General features: G+C 44.4%; 2 protein-coding genes across 5 annotated transcripts in view; one reads left to right on the top strand and one right to left on the bottom strand.

Annotated features, from left to right (window-relative positions):
- LOC109483969 (4-aminobutyrate aminotransferase, mitochondrial-like) overlaps positions 1 to 3,922 on the top strand; it is a 23,140-nt gene extending 19,218 nt beyond the window's left edge. Inside the window, exons 12-16 of the mRNA XM_019787129.1 lie at positions 1,670 to 1,807; positions 2,225 to 2,392; positions 2,776 to 2,922; positions 3,360 to 3,471; positions 3,630 to 3,922. Coding sequence (XP_019642688.1) covers positions 1,670 to 1,807; positions 2,225 to 2,392; positions 2,776 to 2,922; positions 3,360 to 3,471; positions 3,630 to 3,763 — 699 coding nt within the window. The 3' untranslated portion in view covers positions 3,764 to 3,922. The remainder of the gene's footprint in view (positions 1 to 1,669; positions 1,808 to 2,224; positions 2,393 to 2,775; positions 2,923 to 3,359; positions 3,472 to 3,629) is intronic.
- LOC109483323 (calcineurin-binding protein cabin-1-like) overlaps positions 1 to 22,204 on the bottom strand; it is a 26,884-nt gene extending 4,680 nt beyond the window's left edge. The window contains exons 1-27 of one of the 4 annotated variants that reach the window (XM_019786322.1): positions 22,013 to 22,201; positions 21,294 to 21,426; positions 21,059 to 21,169; positions 20,576 to 20,769; positions 19,419 to 20,313; positions 18,988 to 19,133; positions 18,541 to 18,644; positions 18,201 to 18,404; positions 17,473 to 17,612; positions 16,900 to 17,000; positions 16,321 to 16,471; positions 15,805 to 15,920; positions 15,187 to 15,341; positions 14,441 to 14,615; positions 13,075 to 13,259; positions 12,242 to 12,452; positions 11,671 to 11,975; positions 11,210 to 11,374; positions 10,566 to 10,767; positions 9,848 to 10,144; positions 9,544 to 9,670; positions 8,459 to 8,707; positions 7,756 to 7,926; positions 6,457 to 7,323; positions 6,126 to 6,270; positions 5,377 to 5,620; positions 3,940 to 5,264 (exon numbers count right to left, since the gene is read on the bottom strand). In XM_019786322.1, coding sequence (XP_019641881.1) covers positions 4,098 to 5,264; positions 5,377 to 5,620; positions 6,126 to 6,270; positions 6,457 to 7,323; positions 7,756 to 7,926; positions 8,459 to 8,707; positions 9,544 to 9,670; positions 9,848 to 10,144; positions 10,566 to 10,767; positions 11,210 to 11,374; positions 11,671 to 11,975; positions 12,242 to 12,452; positions 13,075 to 13,259; positions 14,441 to 14,615; positions 15,187 to 15,341; positions 15,805 to 15,920; positions 16,321 to 16,471; positions 16,900 to 17,000; positions 17,473 to 17,612; positions 18,201 to 18,404; positions 18,541 to 18,644; positions 18,988 to 19,133; positions 19,419 to 20,313; positions 20,576 to 20,769; positions 21,059 to 21,169; positions 21,294 to 21,426; positions 22,013 to 22,015 — 6,963 coding nt within the window. In that variant the 5' untranslated portion in view covers positions 22,016 to 22,201 and the 3' untranslated portion in view covers positions 3,940 to 4,097. Of the gene's footprint in view, positions 1 to 3,939; positions 5,265 to 5,376; positions 5,621 to 6,125; positions 6,271 to 6,456; positions 7,324 to 7,755; positions 7,927 to 8,458; positions 8,708 to 9,543; positions 9,671 to 9,847; positions 10,145 to 10,565; positions 10,768 to 11,209; positions 11,375 to 11,670; positions 11,976 to 12,241; positions 12,453 to 13,074; positions 13,260 to 14,440; positions 14,616 to 15,186; positions 15,342 to 15,804; positions 15,921 to 16,320; positions 16,472 to 16,899; positions 17,001 to 17,472; positions 17,613 to 18,200; positions 18,405 to 18,540; positions 18,645 to 18,987; positions 19,134 to 19,418; positions 20,314 to 20,575; positions 20,770 to 21,058; positions 21,170 to 21,293; positions 21,427 to 22,012 lie in introns of those variants that run through there. The other 3 variants (XM_019786315.1, XM_019786338.1, XM_019786330.1) reach the window with 3 other exon arrangements.
- Between the last annotated feature and the right edge of the window lie 653 nt (positions 22,205 to 22,857).

The raw sequence follows: 22,857 nt of genomic DNA, 5'->3' as shown, positions 1-22,857 counted from the left end.
AACTGTCCTGTTGTGCCACATTCCTAGAGGCTTCCTATAAAACATGGCTTATAAAAAAACGGCTTATTAAAAAAACATGTCTGTACCCATGAAGAGTTTGACAATGTGTACTTGCAGGCTGCTCTAGTAGCTCACATGCAGCACCACTCCACAAGGTGGATGTGCCGGCCCTGGACTGGCCCAGTGCACCGTTTCCTGCCACCAAGTACCCGCTAGATGTGAACACACAGGAGAACAGACAGGAGGAGGAGAGATGTCTGGACAAGGTGAATTCGAACTTAAAGCTTGTAAATGTGCAGGACAGCCACAAAAACTCAGACCACACCAATTTAATTTCTTGGTTGTCAAATTGACCTGCTTCAGTTTTTTTTTCATATTTGAAAAAAAAAAGAAATTAAAATCTGACTAAAAAGAAATTAAATTACTGTCTTACAGAAGGGAACTATGACCCTGTCTATACGGAACCACCCAAGGCGGTTTACATGTGGTTTACCCCGAAGCCGGTTTCAAGTGGCTCCGTCTGAACGGTCCGAAATCACATTGAAAGCGCCTTCGTCTGGAGCCACTTCTTGAGGTGGTTTCGAATCGGTTTCCCCGCATCGCGATTTGCGTCTGAACGCAATGTGATTTCAATGTGACTTCGCCTGGTCATGGATTACGGAGTGATATTTCTTTTTTTATATGCAATACCAACTTTTACGTGGCAGCAACTTACAGAGCAGTAATGGTCAAATAATGTGTCCGTTCTAGGGCGAGCTTCACCGCCTCTGGCGGGACCACGTCGGCATTCGGCCGAGATAGGCTGGGAGGGGGGCATCGGCAATCATGTCGTTGACATCTGACATTAATAACACGCCGCCTTGCGTGTTATCATCAAACAGCAATAAATGTAGCACAAGAGCATTATGTTCGGACACGGTTTCACAGGTGTGTGTGGCACGTGGACCAGATGTGAGGAATGTGAGTTACCCGAATCGCGCCTTGGGTGGTTCCGTATAGACACGGCCTATTTTATCTCATTTACAGTGTGGGTAGAGTGGCATGAGATCAATTCAAACCCTGGCAAGGAATACCAAAGCACAACCTGTGGCACATTGTATATAATCTTTATGCTGCCAATTCAAAGTGGGTGGATACAAAGAGAGAGAAAAATAACTGCAGTGTCTTCTGTGGCACAGCTAATATGTTAATATGTAATATAATGCATGACCCTGTCTGCATGTACATGTAGTGATTTTCAACTACATGTAAAAGTGACCTCAAGATGACCAGATGACATTTGATGCTAATTGAAATCTGATACTAGTACCTAATTTATAGATGGGGGTGCTCCAGGTGAATACTAATTAAATCCTTCAACTCTTCTTCATGACAGTGATTAAGGTTGTCCCATACAACAGTGCAAAAAAAGAACATTACCCAGCACAGAGCAATAAATCGACCCTTTCAGATTTAGCCATTATCCAATTTGCACCAGTTTCTGTGACCTTTTTGCTACTGACGGTTCATGCAACCGTGAAGCTCTGGGCAGTAAGCCTATTATCATCATTTATCAAAGTTCAGTGAATTCAGCCACATCGAAGGCAGTGGGCAAAATGAAAGCCCGGGTAATGAGAAGAGAAAGTTTTTTCTTGCTTGACACATTTTTATCAATCTGTGTATTTTTCAGGTGTTTCAGTTGATGCAAGAGTACAAGAACAAGGGTCGACCAGTAGCTGGGGTGGTGGTGGAGCCCATTCAGTCTGAAGGCGGGGACCGCCATGCCTCAAACAATTTCTTCAGACAGCTACGGAAACTAGCAAAGGAGGCAAGTCTTTATGATTGGGTTTAATGGCCATGTGTGTGTTGCTTTAATGTACATTTCTCACTCAGTACATCTCTCTGTACATGTAGCACTGCTACCAGTAGCTACATGCTCAAGATCTGAGAAATTTTCATTGCCTAAAAGTCGATTCTGAGAACTCATGCTGGTGGAAAATACAGACTAAGAGACTTGCAATGTTCCTTCAGACACATTTTCACCAAGCTACTGCTCCATTACTCATCATTGGCCTCCTGCCATCTCAGTAGATGATGGGTTTGGTCTCGGAGGTCCCGGCATCTTCTTTGCATCGTGGCTGAACAAGCCAATCATGGAGTGACGATATTACTGCTAACATATTAATTCGCGTTCTTCTTAAGTTTCTGATGTTCTGTTGCCTTTACTGTTTGATTTTCACCACAGAACGGGTCAGCATTTGTTGTAGATGAGGTACAGACTGGAGCAGGTCTGACTGGGAAGATGTGGGCACACGAGTACTGGGGACTGGAGGAGTCTCCTGACATCGTCACCTTCTCCAAGAAGATGGTGATCGGAGGGTTGTACTTCAAGGAGGAGTTCAGGCCAAAGGGGGTGAGTTCACCTATAGGACATTAGTTTTGCATGGCTGGAAATACCTGCATATTCAGGTTAAATTGGAGTTTGGCAGGTATTTCTGATGTCTACCTGCACCATCCCTGTGTAAATTTTGGTACACAAGTGTCTGTGAATTTTTGTATTGTACAAAATACTAAATTAAGAATACAAATGGTTTCTTGACAGTTTCTAGTTGATCCATAAAATCTACTTTTAGTATAATCCAATGCAGTTCTGGTGTAGGTTATTTTTATACATGATACATGTACAAGAGCATAAATACATGACTTGTGTAATATACATGTGTGCATTGAAGATACTGTAGCTGGTGAGTGTGGTGTACTAGGAAAGCAGTATTTCTTACTCTTTGTGTAAACCAGCCCTTCCGGATCATGAACACATGGCTGGGTGACCCTGCCAAGCTGGTGATTATGGAAGCAGTGCTAAATGTGATTCACAAAGATCGGCTGTTGGACAACATGACAGAGACAGGACAGGTCATCTTGCAAGGACTGGAGAAACTACAGGTAAACACGAGAAGTTCCATAATCATGTCTGGTCATCCCACATTATATGCCATGGATGTGTTAGGTAATATCCTTGTAAAATGACTTTTGAAAAGACTTAACAGTACTGTAGCTACTAATTGAGATGAGTTGGGATGACCTGGTGTGCTTGGCTTTGTAGCCAGGCGAGCCATAGCCAAGCCACATAGCTCCTATACTTTAGTCTAGTAGCATATTCATTTGAATTATCCATTAATATGTTAAAGGATATTGAAAGACCCATGATAATGGCATATGCTGAAACATACAAATTTAAATGAAATATATTAAATTTTGTTACAAGCTTTGGGATTAAAAACTTTGGCAGCAAAAATTAAGTGAATTGCCAGCAGTAAGAAAAAAAGGTTATGGGAAAGCTGCTATCATAAAAACTGATAATAAAATCATTGCACTCTCAGGACAAACATGCTGACATTCTCTCAAATGCTCGTGGACGAGGGGCCTTCTGTGCAGTAGACTTCCCAGACACTTTGACCAGAGACAGAGCTGTAGCCACACTTAGGAACAAAGGTATACTAAGTCTTGCATAATAAGCCACACTTCCCTACTATCCTAATGGTACCAATGCCATCTTAGATCAACAGTCACTGCAGCCTACTATTTAAGCTGAATGTTGCTTAAAATCTAAGTGATATTTTACACTGGTTGAATGTCTGTACGATTGTCAGGTGTGCAGGGTGCAGGCTGTGGGGTGAAGTCTCTCCGAGTCCGACCGGCTCTCATCTTCCAGCCACATCACGCCAGGATGTTCCTCGACATCATGGAGGAAACAACACGGGAGTTGAAGTCGCTAGGGACATGATTCTTTGTCATAAGGACCCACTTTTAAACGTTTTGGTAAATAAATATTTGGGCCTATATATGCTAGATATTTCATCTACATGTACATTGTGGTTAGATTTGTCATTCCATTACTAGCCAACCTGTTCTTAATTCATTCTGTGAATAAACAACATCATCACACTGCATCAAATTCTAGTGTCTGCTTTATTAGAACATAGGACATACATTGTAATGTAAGAGAGACAGGTCACTGTGTTGTTAGACATGTCCTAAACAACACAACAGGATCGGTACAATATATATACATGTACCGGTACATGTATATTGGACATTACCGGTAAGTGTCTTTGTGCCTACACTATACTATCCTGAGAGGACTCCTCCTGACTGCTGTCGATCTCTATGTACTCCACATCACTCTGAGAGTCTGTCTCTGGGAGCGGCGTGTGGTGAACGTTAGCTGCTGACTGCTGGGTTAGGATCGCTGTCTTCAGTCTCTGTTTGGTCTCCTCAGAGATGGACCCTGACCTGGGTCTGTGCTTGGTTAACCCACTGGTCCCTGGCTTGGAGTAAAAGCTGGTACTAGGATAGCTCTGCTGCGTGGTGGTAGAACTCCGGGCTACCTCCGTGGTTTTCTCATAGGCTCCACTTTTGTACAGGGAGGAGGATGATCCTGAAGGGGTGACAGTGATGGTTGGTACACCCATTGGTGAGGCTGTTGATTTCTGCGGAGTGGAAGGTTCAGGGGTGTGTGTGGTGGTAGCCATAGGGTCTTTATTCTCCCTCCTCTCCTGTGCTGTGGTGACTGCAGGTTGCCATGGCAAGCTCTTTGGTGATGATGATGATGTTGTTGTTGTAACTGAGGGTTGAGGTCTGGCACTGCTACTGGAGGGTGCCAGAGGCTGGGAGGGGTTACTGACTGGTTTGGGGGAAGGCTGCGCTTGTTGTGTTGGTGCAGACTGGGCCTGGCTTGGTGCAGGCTGGCTACGCTGCAGCTGACCTGTAGTGCTGACTGGAGAGGCGTCAGTCTTGGGTGTCCCCATGTGAACAGAGGCAGGAGGGGTGGAGGCAGGGGGAGAAGAGAACGTCAGTGCCATCTGTACGCCGCTGCTGGGTGTGGTGGGCGTGGAACTGCTCTCCCGTTTCTCGTGCGTAGGTGTCTGCGGCAGCCGCTGCTTCTGCTGGTAGTTCTGACAGTAGCTGATGGCCTGTTCCAGCGGGCTTGGTTCCGGCTCCATGTCGTCCACTCGGTAGAGCGTGTACGCATCAGCGAGGATGTTACTCTCCACCTCCATGTTGCTGCCTGTCCTCTGTCCATGCTGGAAGACTTTCCAACAGTCCAGGACAAGTTTCAACAGTTGAGAGCTGTCCATTTCTTCCGCTGTACTACAACACTTTAAGACAACGTCCTGCAGAGTCTCCAAGGAGTACTTGTAGGCCTGCTTGGCGAGCATGGTGCGATCCACGTCACGTAGGTACTTCTTGCCCTGATCAGGGGTACGATGAAGCTGGGTGGCAAGCTGGAAAAGAACATCATTAGGGATCAATGACCGTGTGATTTCATATAAAGACTAAAAGATTGTGTGAGCAATCATCGGCCTGGCTGAGATTTTACCACGGAGCTCCCCGTACCTGAAACAGTGTGTTGCTATCGTTGAGCTGCCGTAGCACCTCCAGCAGGAGTGAGACACACCGGCCCATGTGTGAGGCGAAGCTGCCGGGCCGGTCTATCTCGTCCACGGGGATGCGCCAGATGCCGTTGAAGAGGTTGGTCTTGTTCCTCTCGTGGAACAGGCTGTGGGCAGGCATGTGGGACAGCTCCTTCCAGTGGCCCTGCTTCGGACCCAGGATCAGGTCACGACCCCACGGCAAGTTCCTGCAGGGATGAGGAAAATTAGAATTGTGTACACACTACCTAGGAAATACCACACTTATTAATGATAGCTGATCTAGGTTAACATTCACTGATATTCAACAACAATTAAATCCGTATAGGCAAGTGTGATCTATCATCAGTGACCTCACCAGTAAAAAAAAAAACATCCATGGACATGTTTACAATGTACAACTGTACAATGTATGTATCCTTGTGTACATGTACATGTGTAGCTATGGAAAGAACTGCTTGTACATGTAGCTGCTGAAGACTGAAATCTTTCTTCAAGTCTAAAATTACTGCTTAATAAAACTTTTCTTCCAATTTCTTATTTATCAACATTAAAAAATGGGTGAACAGACAAGAATCTTATCAAATAATACTTAATTAGAGACTTTAAATGGTTTTCTTGCCTTATGTTTACTGAGCTCTGAAGCATAGAAACAAATGTAAGATTAAAACAACTTAAAGTTTAAAGTGAATTTTCCTCCAGACAGATGCTTACTTGTGGAAGGGTGAGTGGAAGTAGAGGTGGCAGAGTCTGTAGATGGACTTGTAGTGCTGAGGAAATCTGTGCAGACACAGGTGAAGTCCTTGGACACACAGGTCCACCAGGTTCTTCCTACGGGTCTCAATGTCTACAGGGGGAGCTGGAAAAAATTATAAACATATGTGGACATCATTTTATTAAAGGCAATTAGAAAAGAATGTATGTGGACATCACGACATATGTGTTAGAGAGGAATTACATAAATAGGAAATACAAAACATGTCAAGTCTAATATCTGAACTACAAAAATACCTGGTCAAGTCTAATATGTGAGCTACAAATATACCTGGTTTTGTGTCTTCCTTCTTGCCCTCTTCCTTGCTTGCTGCTTCTTCTTTCTCCTCACTCTTGTCTTGTGGAACACTAGATGAAGTTTCAGATGTCTCCTGTACTGTCTTCCCTGCAGTCTCCACTTCCATTGGTTCCTCCTGGTTCTCTGCCTTCTCCTTGTCTTCATCCTTCTTTGTGCTCACTTCTGTGCCAGGGGCCAATTCCTCCACAACTTTCTCATTGGTGTTAGACACAGACACAGGTGTTTCTTCTGTTTGGTGATCTGCGTTTTCTTTAACTTCAGTCATTAGTTTCTCATCTCCCTTGTCTACCATTGCTTTCTGTACATCAGATTCTGACACCTTTTCATGAGTATCTGTGTCAGGTGTAACTGTTTCACTTTTCTTAACTTTCTCTTCGTCTGTCTTGACAACTTTCTCCACCTCCTCTTTGGGGTCAGGTACAAGTTCTTCTTTGCTGTCAAGTGTTGGAGTTCCTTTTTCTTCCTCACTGACACAAACGTCACCAACATCACTGACAGGTGTTGAAGGTTGGGTCATCACTGCTTCCTTCGCTTCCTCATTGTCCTTCTCTTTCTTGCTGCTGAGCCCCTCTGGTGACACCCCCTTTTCTTCTTCCTGTTTCTCAGCTTTGCTTGTAGTGGCTGACTCTAACACTGGTGTAGGTTGGACCACAGTATCAGTGATAGTCTTTCCTTCAGTAGGTGAAGTCTGCATCACTGGATCAGTGATAACGTGTCCTTCAGTCTGTCCATCTCCAGGTGGTTTAGATGGATCTGCAGGGTTGACTGGAGTGTCAGTTAACACCTCTGTTTCTTGTGGTGTTGTTTGCTGTTGGTCTTTGTCTGCAGTAGGCATATCACCTATTGAGGCAAAAGGGATAGAAATTGTTATCAAATGCTGGTAAGTCCTCCCCTTTCAGGCCTTTTCTAGGTGCAAAGTGCAGAAGGGACAACAGTGATGTAACTACATGCAAAGCAAGGGACTCAAGTGTGAGGGTGCAGCAACAGTGAGTGTTGTCAATTCTCTAGCCTGCAGAAAAGGAGAGTGTGCAAAATAGTGCTTCTATCAGATGCCAATAGCTTGCTAGCAAACCCTGGTCATGAGTCTGATGCCATGCATGTGCATGTGAAAAAGCAGCATAGATTTTCAACAAACCATATTCATGACAACTTACTACACCTAATTGAGATACATTTCTAGGAGTGCTTTCAGCCAAGACATGCTAGTCGGAAGAGTTGTGACAGTGAAAGCTTTCTACTGGAGGCTTTCTACTGACAGAAAATCCCGACCACCTTCTTGGTCTGCCTGTAAAGGTGCACCGAACTCGTCAGAAGGACCAGCACTTTGCTGTGCAGTTAGGACACTATCGTCTGTTGTGGTTATTTGTAGGGCTGCCACGACAGACCGGCTGCCCTCCGGGGTAGACTCTGCCGTATGCTTTTCAGCCATACTTCTGAGCAGAGCTTTGATACATGGGAGACACCTCCAGTAAGTCACTTCGTTGGTAAAGAGAGTGATGTGTACAGTCAAACCTGTCCACACTTAGTAACCAATCAACTTGGACTTGAAGAAAATGGTCATAGTAGACAATAGACAGAATCCCCAATATCAATGCTTCAAGGTTCAATGTGAAAATACATGTAATGACCTGATGGTTTTTAGGTCTTTATGCACAAGTGGTCAGTCGTACAGGTTTGACAGTACATGTATATGTTCTGTGCAATGTCTTCCACAACATTGCTTCCAATACATGGAAGGAGATGTCATAATTAATGTAAATATAAAAATACATACTCGATAGTGTACAATTAGTAGTACATGTAGTAGTATCCAGTCTTAAATTATATGTCCTGCCGGGGTCCCTGACACAGGGGTGTGCAGCAGTTGGTTAGAACTGAACTATCAACTAAAATCTATACAATTCAGTGTAAATGTTACTTATTGTCATATATCATTAAAGATACTTATAGATAGCAATGTTGGTTTGTATATCACCTGTAGCTGAAGAGACCACCACTGTGGTAGAAGACAGAGTGAACACAGTGGATGTGGTGACCACACTGGCAGCTACAGTCCCCGGTACCTGCACCAAGCCTGCCGAGTCCTGGGCCACCTTGGCTTCACCGATCTTTGCGAAGCGTCGAATGTCCCTGTGCTTGAGGTAGTCGTGGTCGACTGGAGTGGCGGTGTATGTGGGAGAGGTAGGGGTGCTTCCTGGGGTTGTGCTACACGTAGCCATCGTTACTGTTGGGCAACATAACGTACAACATCATGCATTTTTCTTTTCTCTTTGGGACTTTTTTTCCTACCACTTCCTACTTAGTTTAAAATTTTAAAAGCACACCAATTTATTGTGCTTATAAATTACTTCTAATAGTAAGCTTAATCTCCAAGCAGATCCTTGGGGGGGGGGGAAATGGTTACTGACTACACCCAAGATCTGACCGCATAACTCCCAAGGTCAACTCTTCTTCAATTACATTTACATCAACATACATGTAGTTTGAATGTTTCACCAATTCTTGTGCAGTTATACTTACCGAATGACAGTAAAGCACTAGTCTAGTGCATTAATTTTCTTTTATTACACTTGCAACAACAAAGAACCTAGATTTGTAGTAGTCAAACTTAACCAATTAAAAGAGAACTTTTTCCTACCAATCTACAGGGAACTACTGCTTCAGTCTTTAAAAACATTTCTTTAATGACCAACTCTTGATCACTTTTTCCAACGTATTCATGTACCAATCAACGTGATTGGCACACAGCGCTTTAATCTTCATAAACTTCCTTGATCACATTTGCAATGAAAAGCTAAATTTGAACTAGATGGACGTCAAAATCCCTTGAGAACTTCACCTACCAATCAGTGGGAAAACACTGCTGCTTTAATCTGTCTAAACACTCCTTTTATGACACCAGCAAGTATATAGATGTAAATGAGCTTGACTGCAACCACCCTTGAGCACTTTTTTCAATCAACAGGAAATTAAAGCTACTGCTTTAATCTCTGTAAACCCTTCTTTTTATTACACTTGCTGCAAGACCATAGATTGAAGCTGGATGTAAGCCAGCCGTACCTTTAGATAAGGATGATGAGTCCTGGCCATCCTGACTGGAGGACTCTGCTGCACTCCCCACACTCTCCCGGTCTCTCTGTCGCTCCCTCTTTTCTTTACCCAGAGCAAACGGGCTCTCTGCTGCTTCCTAAAGGCACAGATGGATTAACACAACTTACACCAATCATATTCATTCTCATACATTTTAAAAATCTAGGACATTCCTTTGTCAAGAAGTGTGCAAGGACAGTTGTCAAGACAAAAGTACAACATAGTACAGTACATGTACTGTACATCTGACAGTTACAAGATTCACAAGTCAAACCTTGATGTATTTCTCCAGCAGGTCGTAGTCAGGATTACTTGGTTCCTTCAGGATGTACTTGATGATGGAGGCGTGGATGCGGAAGAAGACCTCCAGTGCCTCCATGGCCAGGTCGGGCGGGTTGTGGTAGTGGATCTTCCGAGGATAGCGGGCCTCGTCCTCGTGTAGGTAGACGGCCGCCAGCCGGTAGTGTTCCAGGTAGACCTGCGGAGGGTTGCCTCGCTTCTCCGCCACCTTCCCCAACATGTAGTGATGAAGCCACTCCTCCTCCTCACCATCTCCTTCTATCTTATTGGCCTGAAAAGAATCAGTCAGCTTTTTAAGTTGGATTACAATGACCTAAATATTGACAAGAAATTGCACAGGACTGCTGTCATACATGTAAAACTAGTGCTGTCAAGACAAGAAAATGCACAGGACTGCTGTCATACATGTAAAACTAAATACTAGTATTAACAAGAAATTGCACAGGACTGCTGTCATACATGTGAAACTAGTGCAGATGAGCTGCTAATCTCTAGACAGATGTCTAGCGGCAAATCAGCTGCCACAAACTACACATTGAAACCAGAAGACATAAATGCAACCCCCCTGAAACAACAGATTTGTTAAAAGTATATACATGTATGTCCGCTGCAGGCAATTTTCAATATTACCTACACCAGTGCAGGTATGCAGAGAAAGAGTATTTAGAGCCCTGCAGGAAAATAGACCTGACCTGACTGAAGCAGTACTCGCTCATGGACAGCATCTCCGCCTTCTTGCTGACCATCTGCTGGACAATCTCGGGCGCCAGCGTGATCTCCTTCCGCTGTTTGAGCTGTCGCGAGGCGTGTGAGTGGAGCCAGTAGGCCAGGGACCCGTACTCGATCCACAGGGACACATTGGAGTTGTCCAACTGGAGGGCTCGCTTGAAACACCTTGGATAGAAAGGATGGTGGTAGTAAAGATTTGCATGTGTGTTGTAGGTTATCTCCAAGCAGTTGTAGGGTGGAAATTGTAGTTTTCTGAACAGCATACTGTTAGAAAAAATGGCTGGTCAGAAAACTTTTACAATTTCTGTCCAATATCTGCTTTGAGATTACAGGTACATGTAGATGTAGGGTTCATCTGTTGCTGGCCCTGTTAGTAACTTTTAAACCTTACGTAGGGAAAGTAACAGCGTTCATAGTTTACCAAATGTCAGTACTGGTACCATACAAGCGATCCCCTTGACATCACGGCCAATGAGTGGTAGGCAAAAACGGGTGACAGTTGGCTGATTTTCCTACCAATAATTTGCATTGTCTTCAACTAATTTGCATGCCTATGATGTAAACAAAAACAGCAATTGCTTGTATCTTGTATTGACACACTCAGTACCTTAGTGCAGCGATGGAGTGTTTGTGGATGGGCCCTTCGTTCTTGAGTTCCTGTGAGTTGAGTTTCTGTTCGATGCGGCTGCTCCGTGCCAGCGCCATGCCTGCCCAGGAGTCCAGACGGTCAGGACACACACAGATGTCCTGCAGGTAGAACTTGATGGCTTTGCTGTAATAAGGATGTCGAAAAGTAAGACAACATAAGCTTAATAAGGTAACATTTGTGAATTAAATTATGCAATGCAGACTGTAAGAAGGGGCCGTCTAGCTTAACAAACTACTAAGTACTACTCTGTTTATTCTTACTCAAACACAAGCCCCTCCAACTGTCCTGCCACATGATGTAACCCAACACCACAGGGTATCCTAGGCACCAGTTACCATGGTGACAGACATCTTTCCACATCATTGACCTTAGGTATCTGCTGAAGAAGAAGAAAAAGAAATTGTGAAAACATAGCCAACCTGGACTCCTTGTTTTTGAAGTAGTAGTCTGCGAGTAGATAGAAGAGTTCCCTGACCACAGGGAGAGTGATGGGTCTATCACTGGGGATGGCTGGAGGGTCGTCCTTCTGACCCTCGATATACGCCACCACCGACTCTGTCGTGTTGGCGGGGTTGGGATCTGTCGGAACCAGCGCCACGATGCGTCTCAGCAGGTGTTCCAGCTCGGCAGACACCGTGCTGGTCTTGTAGCTGTCAAACTCCGGGATGACCTTGGGTTTGAAGAACTCGAACATAGGCTCTACATCCTCCCAGGTCAAAGGCACCTGAAGATGTGAGGGAGAAAAGAAACTCAGTGATTCAGAAGGAGAGGCAGAAGAAACAGAGCAAGTAAAACAAGACAAAGGAAATTGTGTAACCAAATAATGTAGAGAAAATTTGGAATAATAAAGGAAATAGATACGGGAAGAGGAATGAGGAGGAAAGTGATACTAAAAGTGAGAATACATCAGAGTCAGGGGCAAGAAAAGGGGAAAATATGGCTGTATAAAGGAACAAAAATGCAAAACATGAAGAGGCATTTGTGATGTACCTGTGGGGACTCATGTTCCATAAGATGGCGTGCTTTGGCCTTCTTGTTAGGGTGTCCGTACAGGCAGTAGTAGCACTGTTCCAGGGACATCTCCAGGTGCTCCTTCAGAGACTTGGCGTTGCTCTTCTCAGCCAGACCTTTCAGCTCTGCATTCAGAACTGTCACGTAGAACTTCAGAAGCAGACCATTGCTGTTACAACACCAGGACCTCCTGTGGACATGATCAGTGCAGAAAAACACTTCTCTTCAATATACTAACATACATGTATCTACAGTATCTTGTATTACCATTAATAATTTCATCAGGTTGGTGAATGATTGAGTAACCGAGTTCTTTATTCACAACCACTTGTTTAACAAGAGCTAAATGATGTTCAATGGCAGATGGTCATCTTAGACAAGTGGTGTTCTTATAACAAGAAAACCACAGCAAAATTTCCACCCATTTCACAATAGGCTGCCCCATTGACCTAAAGAGACCCAGCCGGCACCATTGAAAATTATGGAAAGACTGTCATGCTGTCGAAATCACTGGCAAACTGCTAGAGTCATCATCAAAATAGTTTTCTGCCACAAACTTGAAAATGATGAGGTTGTCATAGGCAGAGATTGGGCCATGTGTGGTCCCAAATAGTACCCATATGGTTGCACTCAGGACAAGTGGTTGGATTAGACAAGTCCCTTAATGCTTACGTCTATGGGGAAATAAATTAGGACCAAGAAAAAAGCAGCGTTATGGCCAGATGGCCGGCTTATAGCGGTGGTCAGTTGGGCAAGTTTGACAGTATTTTACAAACAGAAGTTGTCAGGCACTGCTGTCTTTGCTGTCTCACCTGCCCAGGTATTCGTGTGAGGTGTTGAGCAGCATGAGGGATGACGGCAGCATGCTCTGTTGTTTGGCTCCATCCCCGGCAGCAGCATCCACCTGTTTTCCCCCCTCCTCCTGTACTGACAATGGTACGTCCACCTCCATGGCCACACTGCCTGTTTCATCCTGAAGGGACTTGATGTGCTCCTCCTGGAGTCAAACATTGAAGCTGGTGTGTTACGCCAAAGGGTGGTTATACTGACTATACCGATACAGATACAGAAACAGCATGATCACAGAAACTCATCAACTAAGCTTACATGTACATGTACCTCTTTGCAAAACCTTACAAGTACATGGACTGGTGCAGGTTAGGTGCAGCTCCAAATTTATTTGCATGTGCAGGTTGTATTTGGATCCCTGCCTTATCAAATCTTAGGACTTGTACAGTAGAATTGTGCTTTATATTGTGTAAATACATAAAAAAAATATACTAAAACCAAGATTGACTTCACATTGATTCTTTATTCTGTATTCAAGAACCTTCTGTACTGTAACTGTGATTATTATGTTCCAAAAATAGATTCATCAGGTTTTAGAGTTTACAATATAAGAGTTCTCTTGTGTAATAGAGAATTCTTATATGCTATAATTATTATCAAGGTCATCATTATGAAATGCAATTACTGTGAAGCATTACAATTACAGTAGTAAGCCTTTTCATGTGAAGACTTCCTATGCTTCAACTTTTCCTACTAATTGAGTGCAGGTGGCAGGCTGATAATTAACTTACTGATGCCTGTTTGAATAGTACCTCTAGTAATTCTAGCTACTTGAGAACTGTGATGCCAAGCTCTGATCAGTAATTGCTAAGGATGCACTGACAGGTGAAGTTTATTTATGAGTCCATTCTTGAAGTATACTTCCTTGAGTGGACTCTCCAGAGCAGCACTTCTTGTTAATTGCCACGTGGTGTAACATACCGGTTCCATATATGGAGTTGGTAAGCACAAGCTTGGAATGGAAGGAACTGATTGGTTTCAACCATGTTGATCACACAGCTTCATAAGAGAAGTAGATTTTCTTTTCAACCTGTGTACTCAGGGCTCGACATTTTTTCAGCATACCTGCACTGGGGCAGGTTACACTGAAAATTACCTGCACTAGACAAAATTCACCTGTACCACCCAGGAAGTTTGGATCATACTAGAAATTGTTCAGAAACCAAATCCACACCTACATGTATCTATAAACCCAATACATTGGCTGGTGCACACCAGGTGCAGGTAGACATCAGAAACACCTGCACAGCTGCAATTTTACCTGCACCAATCTGCATATGCAGGTGGTATTTCAAACCCCTGGTACTGATGACATCAGGACAGCCTTACCTGATACTTGATGAGCCTGTAGAGTAGGATCCAGGGCAGGACGGTGGAGGTTGTGGGTTCAGATCCCTCTGCCGTGGCCATGACCAGGTCGATGACCTTGATGAGGTTCTGGGTGAGGCGGGCCAGTCGGTGGGAGGGCAGGATCTTGATGACGTCCTTCTCCTTGGACATGGCCCTGCAACAGACATTTCTGTCAGTAATCTTACATGGAAGTTGAAACATTCCAATTGCCCATCTCAATTTCTGTAGCTCATGGCAACTACAGTAAGATTGTAGTCCACACTGCTTCAAGTGCTAAGCAGAGAAAGCAGTGAAACAGTGTACACCATTTTTCAAGCCAGCCAGGCCTTTGAACCCCTGAATGCAAGGTAAACACTCTACCCCTAGGCCACTGCACCAGTACAGACTGTTTACAAGGATATACATGATGTACATGTATGAAAGGTTTTCCATTACACCACAGCATGCTGCCCCATTATTCCTTACCTGTCCAGCCCAGTGAACAGCTGCGTCAGCATGCTGCCCCATTCTTCCTTACCTGTCCAGCCCAGTGAACAGCTGTGTCAGCATGCTGCCCCATTGCTCCTTACCTGTCCAGCCCAGTGAACAGCTGCGTCAGCTTGCTGCCCCATTGTTCCTTACCTGTCCAGCCCAGTGAACAGCTGTGTCAGCATGCTGCCCCATTATTCCTTACCTGTCCAGCCCAGTGAACAGCTGCGTCAGCATGCTGCCCCATTGTTCCTTACCTGTCCAGCCCAGTGAACAGCTGCGTCAGCATGCTGCCCCACTGCTCCTTGCTGGAGCTGCTGTACTCTGCCTGCCACTGCTGCACAGCCTCTTGTACTGACTCCTCACCACACACCAGGCACTGCTCATAGTTGGACAGCCTCAGTAGAGATTCCTAGGATGATAACAGTACAACGTGAACTCAACACTTGAGTCAGGTACACTTGTAAACAATTGGCTAGTTTCTTTACTGATAAACTGATTTCAAAGGCCGAGGTTTGACTTGTATCCTTCAGTCCTCATGAAAAAACTGATTACAGTATCAGGATTTCGAGTGTGAAATTCACTACCAAGGCAGCTACATTTTGTATGGAACTTGCTACGATGCAGACTTTTGGTAAAAATGGATTTTGGATCTTGATGTTTCCTGTTTTATCTCCTCAACTTACACAATGTAAACTCACATGACAGAGGTATGTGGTGAGCTGCATCAAGCCTTGACAACTGCATGCAAGCATGTCTAACCTCTATGGGACTGGGAACAGCAGACAATAAACTGGAGAGTGGGTGGAACTGAGTGAACTTCTCTACTTTCCATGACTTATCTTCCTGATATTATGACAGGGTTGAAGACAGACCTGCAGTAAGAGCAGCTGTGATGGGCGCTCTGTCACCCCCTCCACAACTTTCCCCTCCTTATATGGAGCCTGTTTCAGGGTGGGCAGGAGAACCTCCACAACAAGCTGGTAACTTCCTGCAAAACACACACAATTAACCCGAAGTTACACAAACAGGTTAGGTTTGGCCTGGAACAAAATAGTGCTGAAAATAGGCAATTATGCTACTGGTAAATGTGGTAATAATCATTTCAGCTGGTTCACTAGGAAAAGTCTTGAAACAACCATTCTGACCACTGATGCACATTGTACATTGTGTAGAATTATGGATTTTAAAGATTCCTACACTCAAATAAAAGAAAAAAATTAAGGCATCAGCATTAAATGTATGGTCAAGTGGTCCACTATCAGAGCTTCCTTGTCAGATTGCTTTTCTGAAATTGAAATTTGTTTTGAATGTCAAATGTAGGCAGACATAAATACACTACGCTGATGCACAAACACTCCATCTCCCTCTAGAGTTGGCTAGTCTCCCACCTGCTTCATACAGCCTCTGTACCTCCTCCAGGGACTTGCATCTCTGCAGAGACTCCAGTTGTTTCTGTACCGTGTCCCTCGTGATGCTCTGGTCCTGACGACAGTTGGGGAGGGACACCACCACAGGAGCATGCTGGCCCTCCTCACAACCCTGCAGGAAACATACATGTAAACCCAGTTTTACTTCAACCCTTAATGGTGCTGTGATTATCCTGGCGACCAGCAAGAAAGTTGGCTAAGGACAGACCTAGATGGAGGAAAAAAGTCACTGCCTTATGTCTCGCAAGGGATGAAGAGGATAAGTAAGTACAGTAGGTACACAGTGCTGTAGCTGTTAACAGTATATAATAGTCATGACAGGAATTGTTTTCAAACTCTTCTTCTTTGCTTGGTAAACTGTCCATCAGTTACACAGGCAGAAACAATGGACATCGCACAAATTGTATTGTAATAGGCCAAGACTGTCATAAATTGAGGTACATCTTTATTGTGTGCTGGAAATTACAAGTTTAAACCAGCTTTAGAATATTTCATCTTGTGTTTCTGTCTACAAGTCATGTTAAATCAGCTGGCACTCACAGGTTTGGGCATGGCCAGCAGGTTGGTGCAGATGTCGAAGGCATCCAGGGCCTGTTCCATCTCACTCTGGATCATCAGGAAACGTGCCTTCACCCAGTACACTGGTAACACATGAAGATGGCTTCACTAAATACACCCAGTACACTAAATACTCCAGAGTCCTGGACAAAATTACACTGGTAACATACAAAAACAAGACTTCACTAACAGTGACTATAGCTTTGAGCACACTGCCAACACACACAAACAACAAGTCTTCACTAACTACATGACGTTGTACAGAAATGAGTATTGCAATGGAACTGTAGGGTGCTCGCTAAGAATGTGACACAGCAGAGTGAAATGAAGAGAAAGAGCGAATGTAGCAGTAGGACATTTTTACAACAACAGCAGAAGGCAGTGCATCATCATTATTGCAGGAAAGTTTTACTTAGAATAAAAATGCTTCAAGTCGTCTTGAGTTCATTACAGTTAACAGATTGAAGAAAACGTTCCACAAAACGAAAAACTTTATTGCTGAAAAATGGGAGGGATATTTCATCCTGGAAAAAAGGCCTGGACCCCAGTTGCTACCTCTGATGGCGAACTCCAGCCAGCCGTCCTCCAGGATGTCCCTACAGGCCGTCATGGCCGTGAGGTGGAACATGTCTGCCACGTAATGCTTCCCTGGGAAGTCTGGACCCAAGTGGGCTGGGGCAGCAGCCAGGCTCTTCCTGCACGGGTAGAAATATCAAATCTCTGGTCTTATTACATTGATGAAGGTTAGACATCCAGGTGAACAATATGAAGTAATAGTGCACCCTAGCAGTTCACAGATGAACTGCAGATTACAATATATAGGTGCCATGTTCATCATTTGGCACCCCTGGGAGACAAGGCAAGTCCCTGCATCACTGAGCAGCAATTCTGTCAGTCGGCCATGGCTGCTTTCAGATATTTAAAGTCTAAACCGGTATCTCTTGAGAGGGCTCAAGAGAATAAGGTTTTGTGGTGAATGTCTTCCCTCTTGGCTGCCACAAAGTAAGATAAAGATTCTGGAGAGTGGATCTAACCATTCCGGCCTAAATTGGGATAGGGAATTTCTGCAGCACCCTTCATAACCTCTGCTTTGCCTATTGAATCACTCAGTCAAGCTTGCAATTGCCCAAGCCTGATGTTTCTGACTTAGAGAGAAGAGATGCTGCTACAGTGAACCAAAAAAGAAAGCAGCCAATGCCCAGAAGTAGTCCTTGTGGCCTTGCACTGAGCAAACTCATTAAAAAATAAAGCGCCACCATAGGTGTCAACCAATCAGTGCCCACCCTGGTGAGTTCCTGGGTGCTACGGAGGGTTTAGTCTTGACTCCCAGCCAGTGGTCCAGCTTCAGTTCTGCGTACACCAGCGCAGCCAGGCCATTCTGCAGGATCCAGTCATTGTCGTAGTCACGGTAGAAAACGGAGGGGAGAACGATGTGGTTCCGCACCCTCTCAAACACCTGCAGGAACACATCAGGCTGTCCCTGGGGCCTGGGGAAACACACAAGTCATTATCTTCACTTCTGGACTAGGACTTTTTAAATTTTTATCATCATTTTTTATTGTACGTAAAATTTCTTTGTTTGAATGAAAGTGTATGTAATAGTATGCTACATGTAAAACCCACCACTTGGAGTAGAAGCGCTGTGCCATGGACACAATGTACATGTTCATCAGGTGGAGAACACCACTGTTCACTTCGTGCTTCCTCAGGAACTCCAGAACATCCACCTGATAAATACAAAAAAAACAACACTTCTAACAAAGTATCATACAGCACTGGCTAGAGCTGTGTGATGATACTGTGTAATGGTATGGTACTGTAAGAACTGTTACACTAATAATATTACATTGTACATGTAAATGCTTATTTGTGCAAGATGTGTACTCTAATAGCTGGTTCCCCATAAGTGTCAGAGACAGGACAGTGTGTTTGTGTTACAGACTGGCAGAGTTAACTACCCTGAAAGATCTGTTGCATATTAGTTATGCTCCGGGACTCCCTCTAGAATGTCTATCAGATTTAAATGTAGTTTCCTTGATGCAGTCAGGTGCCATGTCTGAAGAAACATACCTGCTCTGTGAGTACATAAGAAGTCGGGCTCCTGTTGCCCGACAGTTTCTGTAGGAGATCCATCCTCTCCAGAGGTGCCGTCCTGACTACTGTCTCCTCCTGACTGCTGGCCTCCTGACTACTGGCATCCTCCTCTGTTAGATCATCTAGAACAAACATGGCAACATCGTCTACTCATCACGCACACATGTACATGTAACAAGGTCCAAAGGCTAGTGATGTGATGTTCTAGGCTACATAACATGAAATAGGAACTCTTCAGAATTCTCCCCAAGTCAGAAACATCAAGAAGAAGCTTTTTTGAGCCAATGTGAGAAGCAGGGGTTACAGATTCTGCTTGTGAGCAGAACCATGTCCTACCGTATTTGAATCAAACATTATCTGATCTTTGCAAATATACCTGTTGTCAGGATTAAATAGTTCTTTCTCACCTGATACTTGAAGGCTGGATGGCAGATAATTTTGAAGAAGCTCTTGAAAGTTGATCGTCTCTTCTTTCTTCTTACCGGTGTTCCTAACTCTCTGAGAACGCCTCTTTGCAGACAGGTCACTATCAGGTGCCATGCGTTTCCGCTTCGGCCCCCGCTTGGCTTGAGGACTGGCTCCATCAACGTCCATGGGTAGGGACGGGTCCTCGGGAGGGGGCCTTGGTTCTGAGGTCTGTCCCAGGGTGACCACTTGAGTGCCTGTTGCAGGTACAATGACATGAGGCTGCAGAATGGGCCCTGTTTGTATGCCTGAAGCACTAGCAGTGACAACAGGAATGGGAGCTGTTGGCTGGACGGTAACGGATGAGGACACCGTTACCTCACTCCCGGGGCTTCTTATTTCCGGCGCTGACGTCACCCGACTAGCGGACGATCCCAAGTATGGAGTCACGTCAACCCGACAACCAATCGTCACTGGTTTCTCAGCAGTCTTGACGTAATCATATGTCGCCACCAAACTCTCTCCGAGAGCTTTCCAGGTTATGGATGTCAGCGGTTTGGAGAAGGGAACGACAGGATCCTCGGGTCTGCGTCTCAGTTCTCGCCGCTTCTCACGCATGTCCAGAGCCTCTTTGATGAACTGTTTAGCCTCCTCCTCATCAACCTTTGCAGTGTCTATACACGGGTCACACAGTCGGAACAACTGTTGGGCATCCTTTCGGAAGTCTGGGTATTCTGCAAAAATCTTGTTGCGGAAGGCCAGGCCTTTTGCGTAGTGGGGTTCACGTTCCAAGGCTTGTGAGATGGTGTCCAAGCAGTGCTCGTAACAGTTCAGGGCATACTGGAGGGTGATGACGTTGTCAAGGCAGGGCCAGTGCTTTGGGTTACAGGTTAAACCCTGTAGTGAGACCAAAAAGGAAGATGTGTACATTTTTAATGACAAGTAAATACTTTCAGACTAGCAGCTGCTTTGTATATGTACTTGCCAGCATGTTGTTAACTGATAAAGAGTGGCAAAGCAATATGACAGGCAGCTTAATCTCAAACAATAGGGACAGGGAATCATCTTAATTGATATCAATATGTACATCAACGACCGAAATTGAGATGCAGTTCAGCTGTTCACTCATGTGCCTACATGTAGATCATGCAGTACTTACACATTCGAAGCAGTACTTGGCCAGTGAGTAGTTGTGTATCTGTAAGGCCACGGTCCCCATCTTGTACCACACCGTCACGTCAGAACTGTCCAGGTTCACAGCCTCTAGGTACGACTCCATGGCCGCCTCCAGTTTACCGTCCTGCGCCAACATGGCTGCCATGTTCTTATGGGCCGAGTACTTCAGGAGCAAACCTGGAAAAATCGTAAAGTCGATGAGGTTTTTTCCTGGATGCTTGGGGGAAAACCCTGGTGTTGATGGTGTTTCATAACCAGGGCTTTTAATATGTTTTTCCACAGACCTGCACTGGTGCAGGTAACATTGGGGAACATTGGTGACATAAGAGACTCTTCTACCATCACTCAGTGACTTATGATTTTCAGAGCTTGTCTTTTTAACCTTGAGCACTCTGAATTAACCATCTGGTTACCTATACTCTATTGGTTACAGGGTAAGGCAGCAGGGAGAAGGTTAAAGACTCACCTGGGTGGATGAGCCCCTCGGGTTCTCCATCTGCTGCCAGTGGTTCTGCCTCCTTCACTAGGCTGGAATCCAGCAATGCCTGGTACACTTCAGCTGCTGCTGCATGGTTACCTACAGGTACATTTGTACATTATCATAGGAGGAAACATGGTATTTACTAGTCATCTTCTGTAATACTATTATAGCTGTATTAACATTCAAATTCAGTACATTAGTAGTACAGTAGTACTAGTACCTGATCTCTGTATCCCCAGTGCCTTGTTGTACAGAGCGAAGGCCTCTGCCTCCCGAGCCTCCTTGGTGGTGTCCAGCTGAGGGGCAGAGTCGCTCTCATCACTGGAGCTGTCGTTCAGCGCAGCAATGCGGATCTGTGAGGGAAACAAATATACATGTGGTCGTGCCTCCGAAAATAATTTCCTCAGGTTGGTAGACCATAGGCATAGGGTATTGGTGTTTTCTAGGCAACCTACAATGCCTACATATAGTGGCAAGAAGCAGTAAATGTGGTAAAGGTATCCAATGCAATTTCAGAGTCAATTTTTTTCTGGTCCTTCTTTTAATGTAGTAAGTTCAAGCAATGCTATCTCATACTGCATACTGATTTCTGTGAGTCAAAAATTCGATGTTGCTGACGGAAAACAGTTTTGTTGTTAGTAAATAATTTTTATGTTACACTTTTAATTTTTTTCAGCACCACTGCACCCCAAATTTTACTATTTCTTGCATCCTGGACGTGATGCAATTAGCAGGGCTTTGTCAAGCAAAGTGTAGAAGCAGTAGAATAATGCAGTAAGTTACAGGGAACTTTGTTAGACCTAGAGAAACCCCCTTGGTTATTTTAGAGGCCTAGAGTATTTTAGACTGGGTGTGCACACGTGGGGAGGGGGGCTCTGTCGGCAGATAGCCCAGACAATATCGGCTTGTCCAAAGAAATGGCAATATCCTGCTACCTACCATGATGTTCCTTGACTGCTTTTCTTTGGCCCGTGTTGAATGCAAAGCTTCGTTCCTTGATCAAGTGCTGATAGGAGGCCTTGAAAAACTTCCACAACAAAGATCTAACCAAATCCCGCCATCTTGGTTTGACTTGAGACTGAACATAGCATCCAATTTGCAAACATATCAAAGTACAGAGTTCACACCATGCCCACACGAGTTTTTTGTGTGAAAAATTTCATTTGATTATCAATGATGTACATTTCATAGAAATTATACATAAGTATGCTATATTGAATGATTCCGTAAACTTATGCGAATATCAATTTTTTGGCGACGCCTCTGGGGCGGAGCCTTTTAGTATAGATGTGTCCAGTTGGAAAAATTTTTACTAGGTATTTGCTCTGGTCAGAGAACGCACATGTCTGGTGGTCACTTTTCCGGTTTTCTCCATAACTCAATAAGTTATGCATGGGTGTCATGTAACTTGTGCATGAATGTATAATGAGCGATTGTGTGAATGTATAACGAGTTTCTGCAGCAACCCATCATATCACAGGTCTGTACTGAGGGATGACATCATCAGTGTTTTCCAACTCATCTGAAAAGTTGTTCAACTGCCGACATCACTTTCTGCCTTGAACATCAACCCCACACCAATTAGGCCCATATTGGGGATACCCATAGCACTGTTACATGCGATTCACATGTCAATTCTATGTCTAATGTATTGCCACAGCTATCTCATTATCAAGCAATACATGATCCACAAAGTTCTTCTAGGGAAAATCTTTCTCACGGAATCTTAAACACTGTGTTACTCCAGTCCTTTTGATTTGTCCTCTCAGAAAGGAAAAAAGTTG

Source organism: Branchiostoma belcheri, unplaced genomic scaffold (assembly GCF_001625305.1).
Source record: "Branchiostoma belcheri isolate BF01 breed outbred unplaced genomic scaffold, Haploidv18h27 scaffold11, whole genome shotgun sequence".
NCBI classification, from domain to species: Eukaryota; Metazoa; Chordata; class Leptocardii; order Amphioxiformes; family Branchiostomatidae; genus Branchiostoma; species Branchiostoma belcheri.
This window is presented reverse-complemented; position numbering and strand designations above follow the sequence as displayed.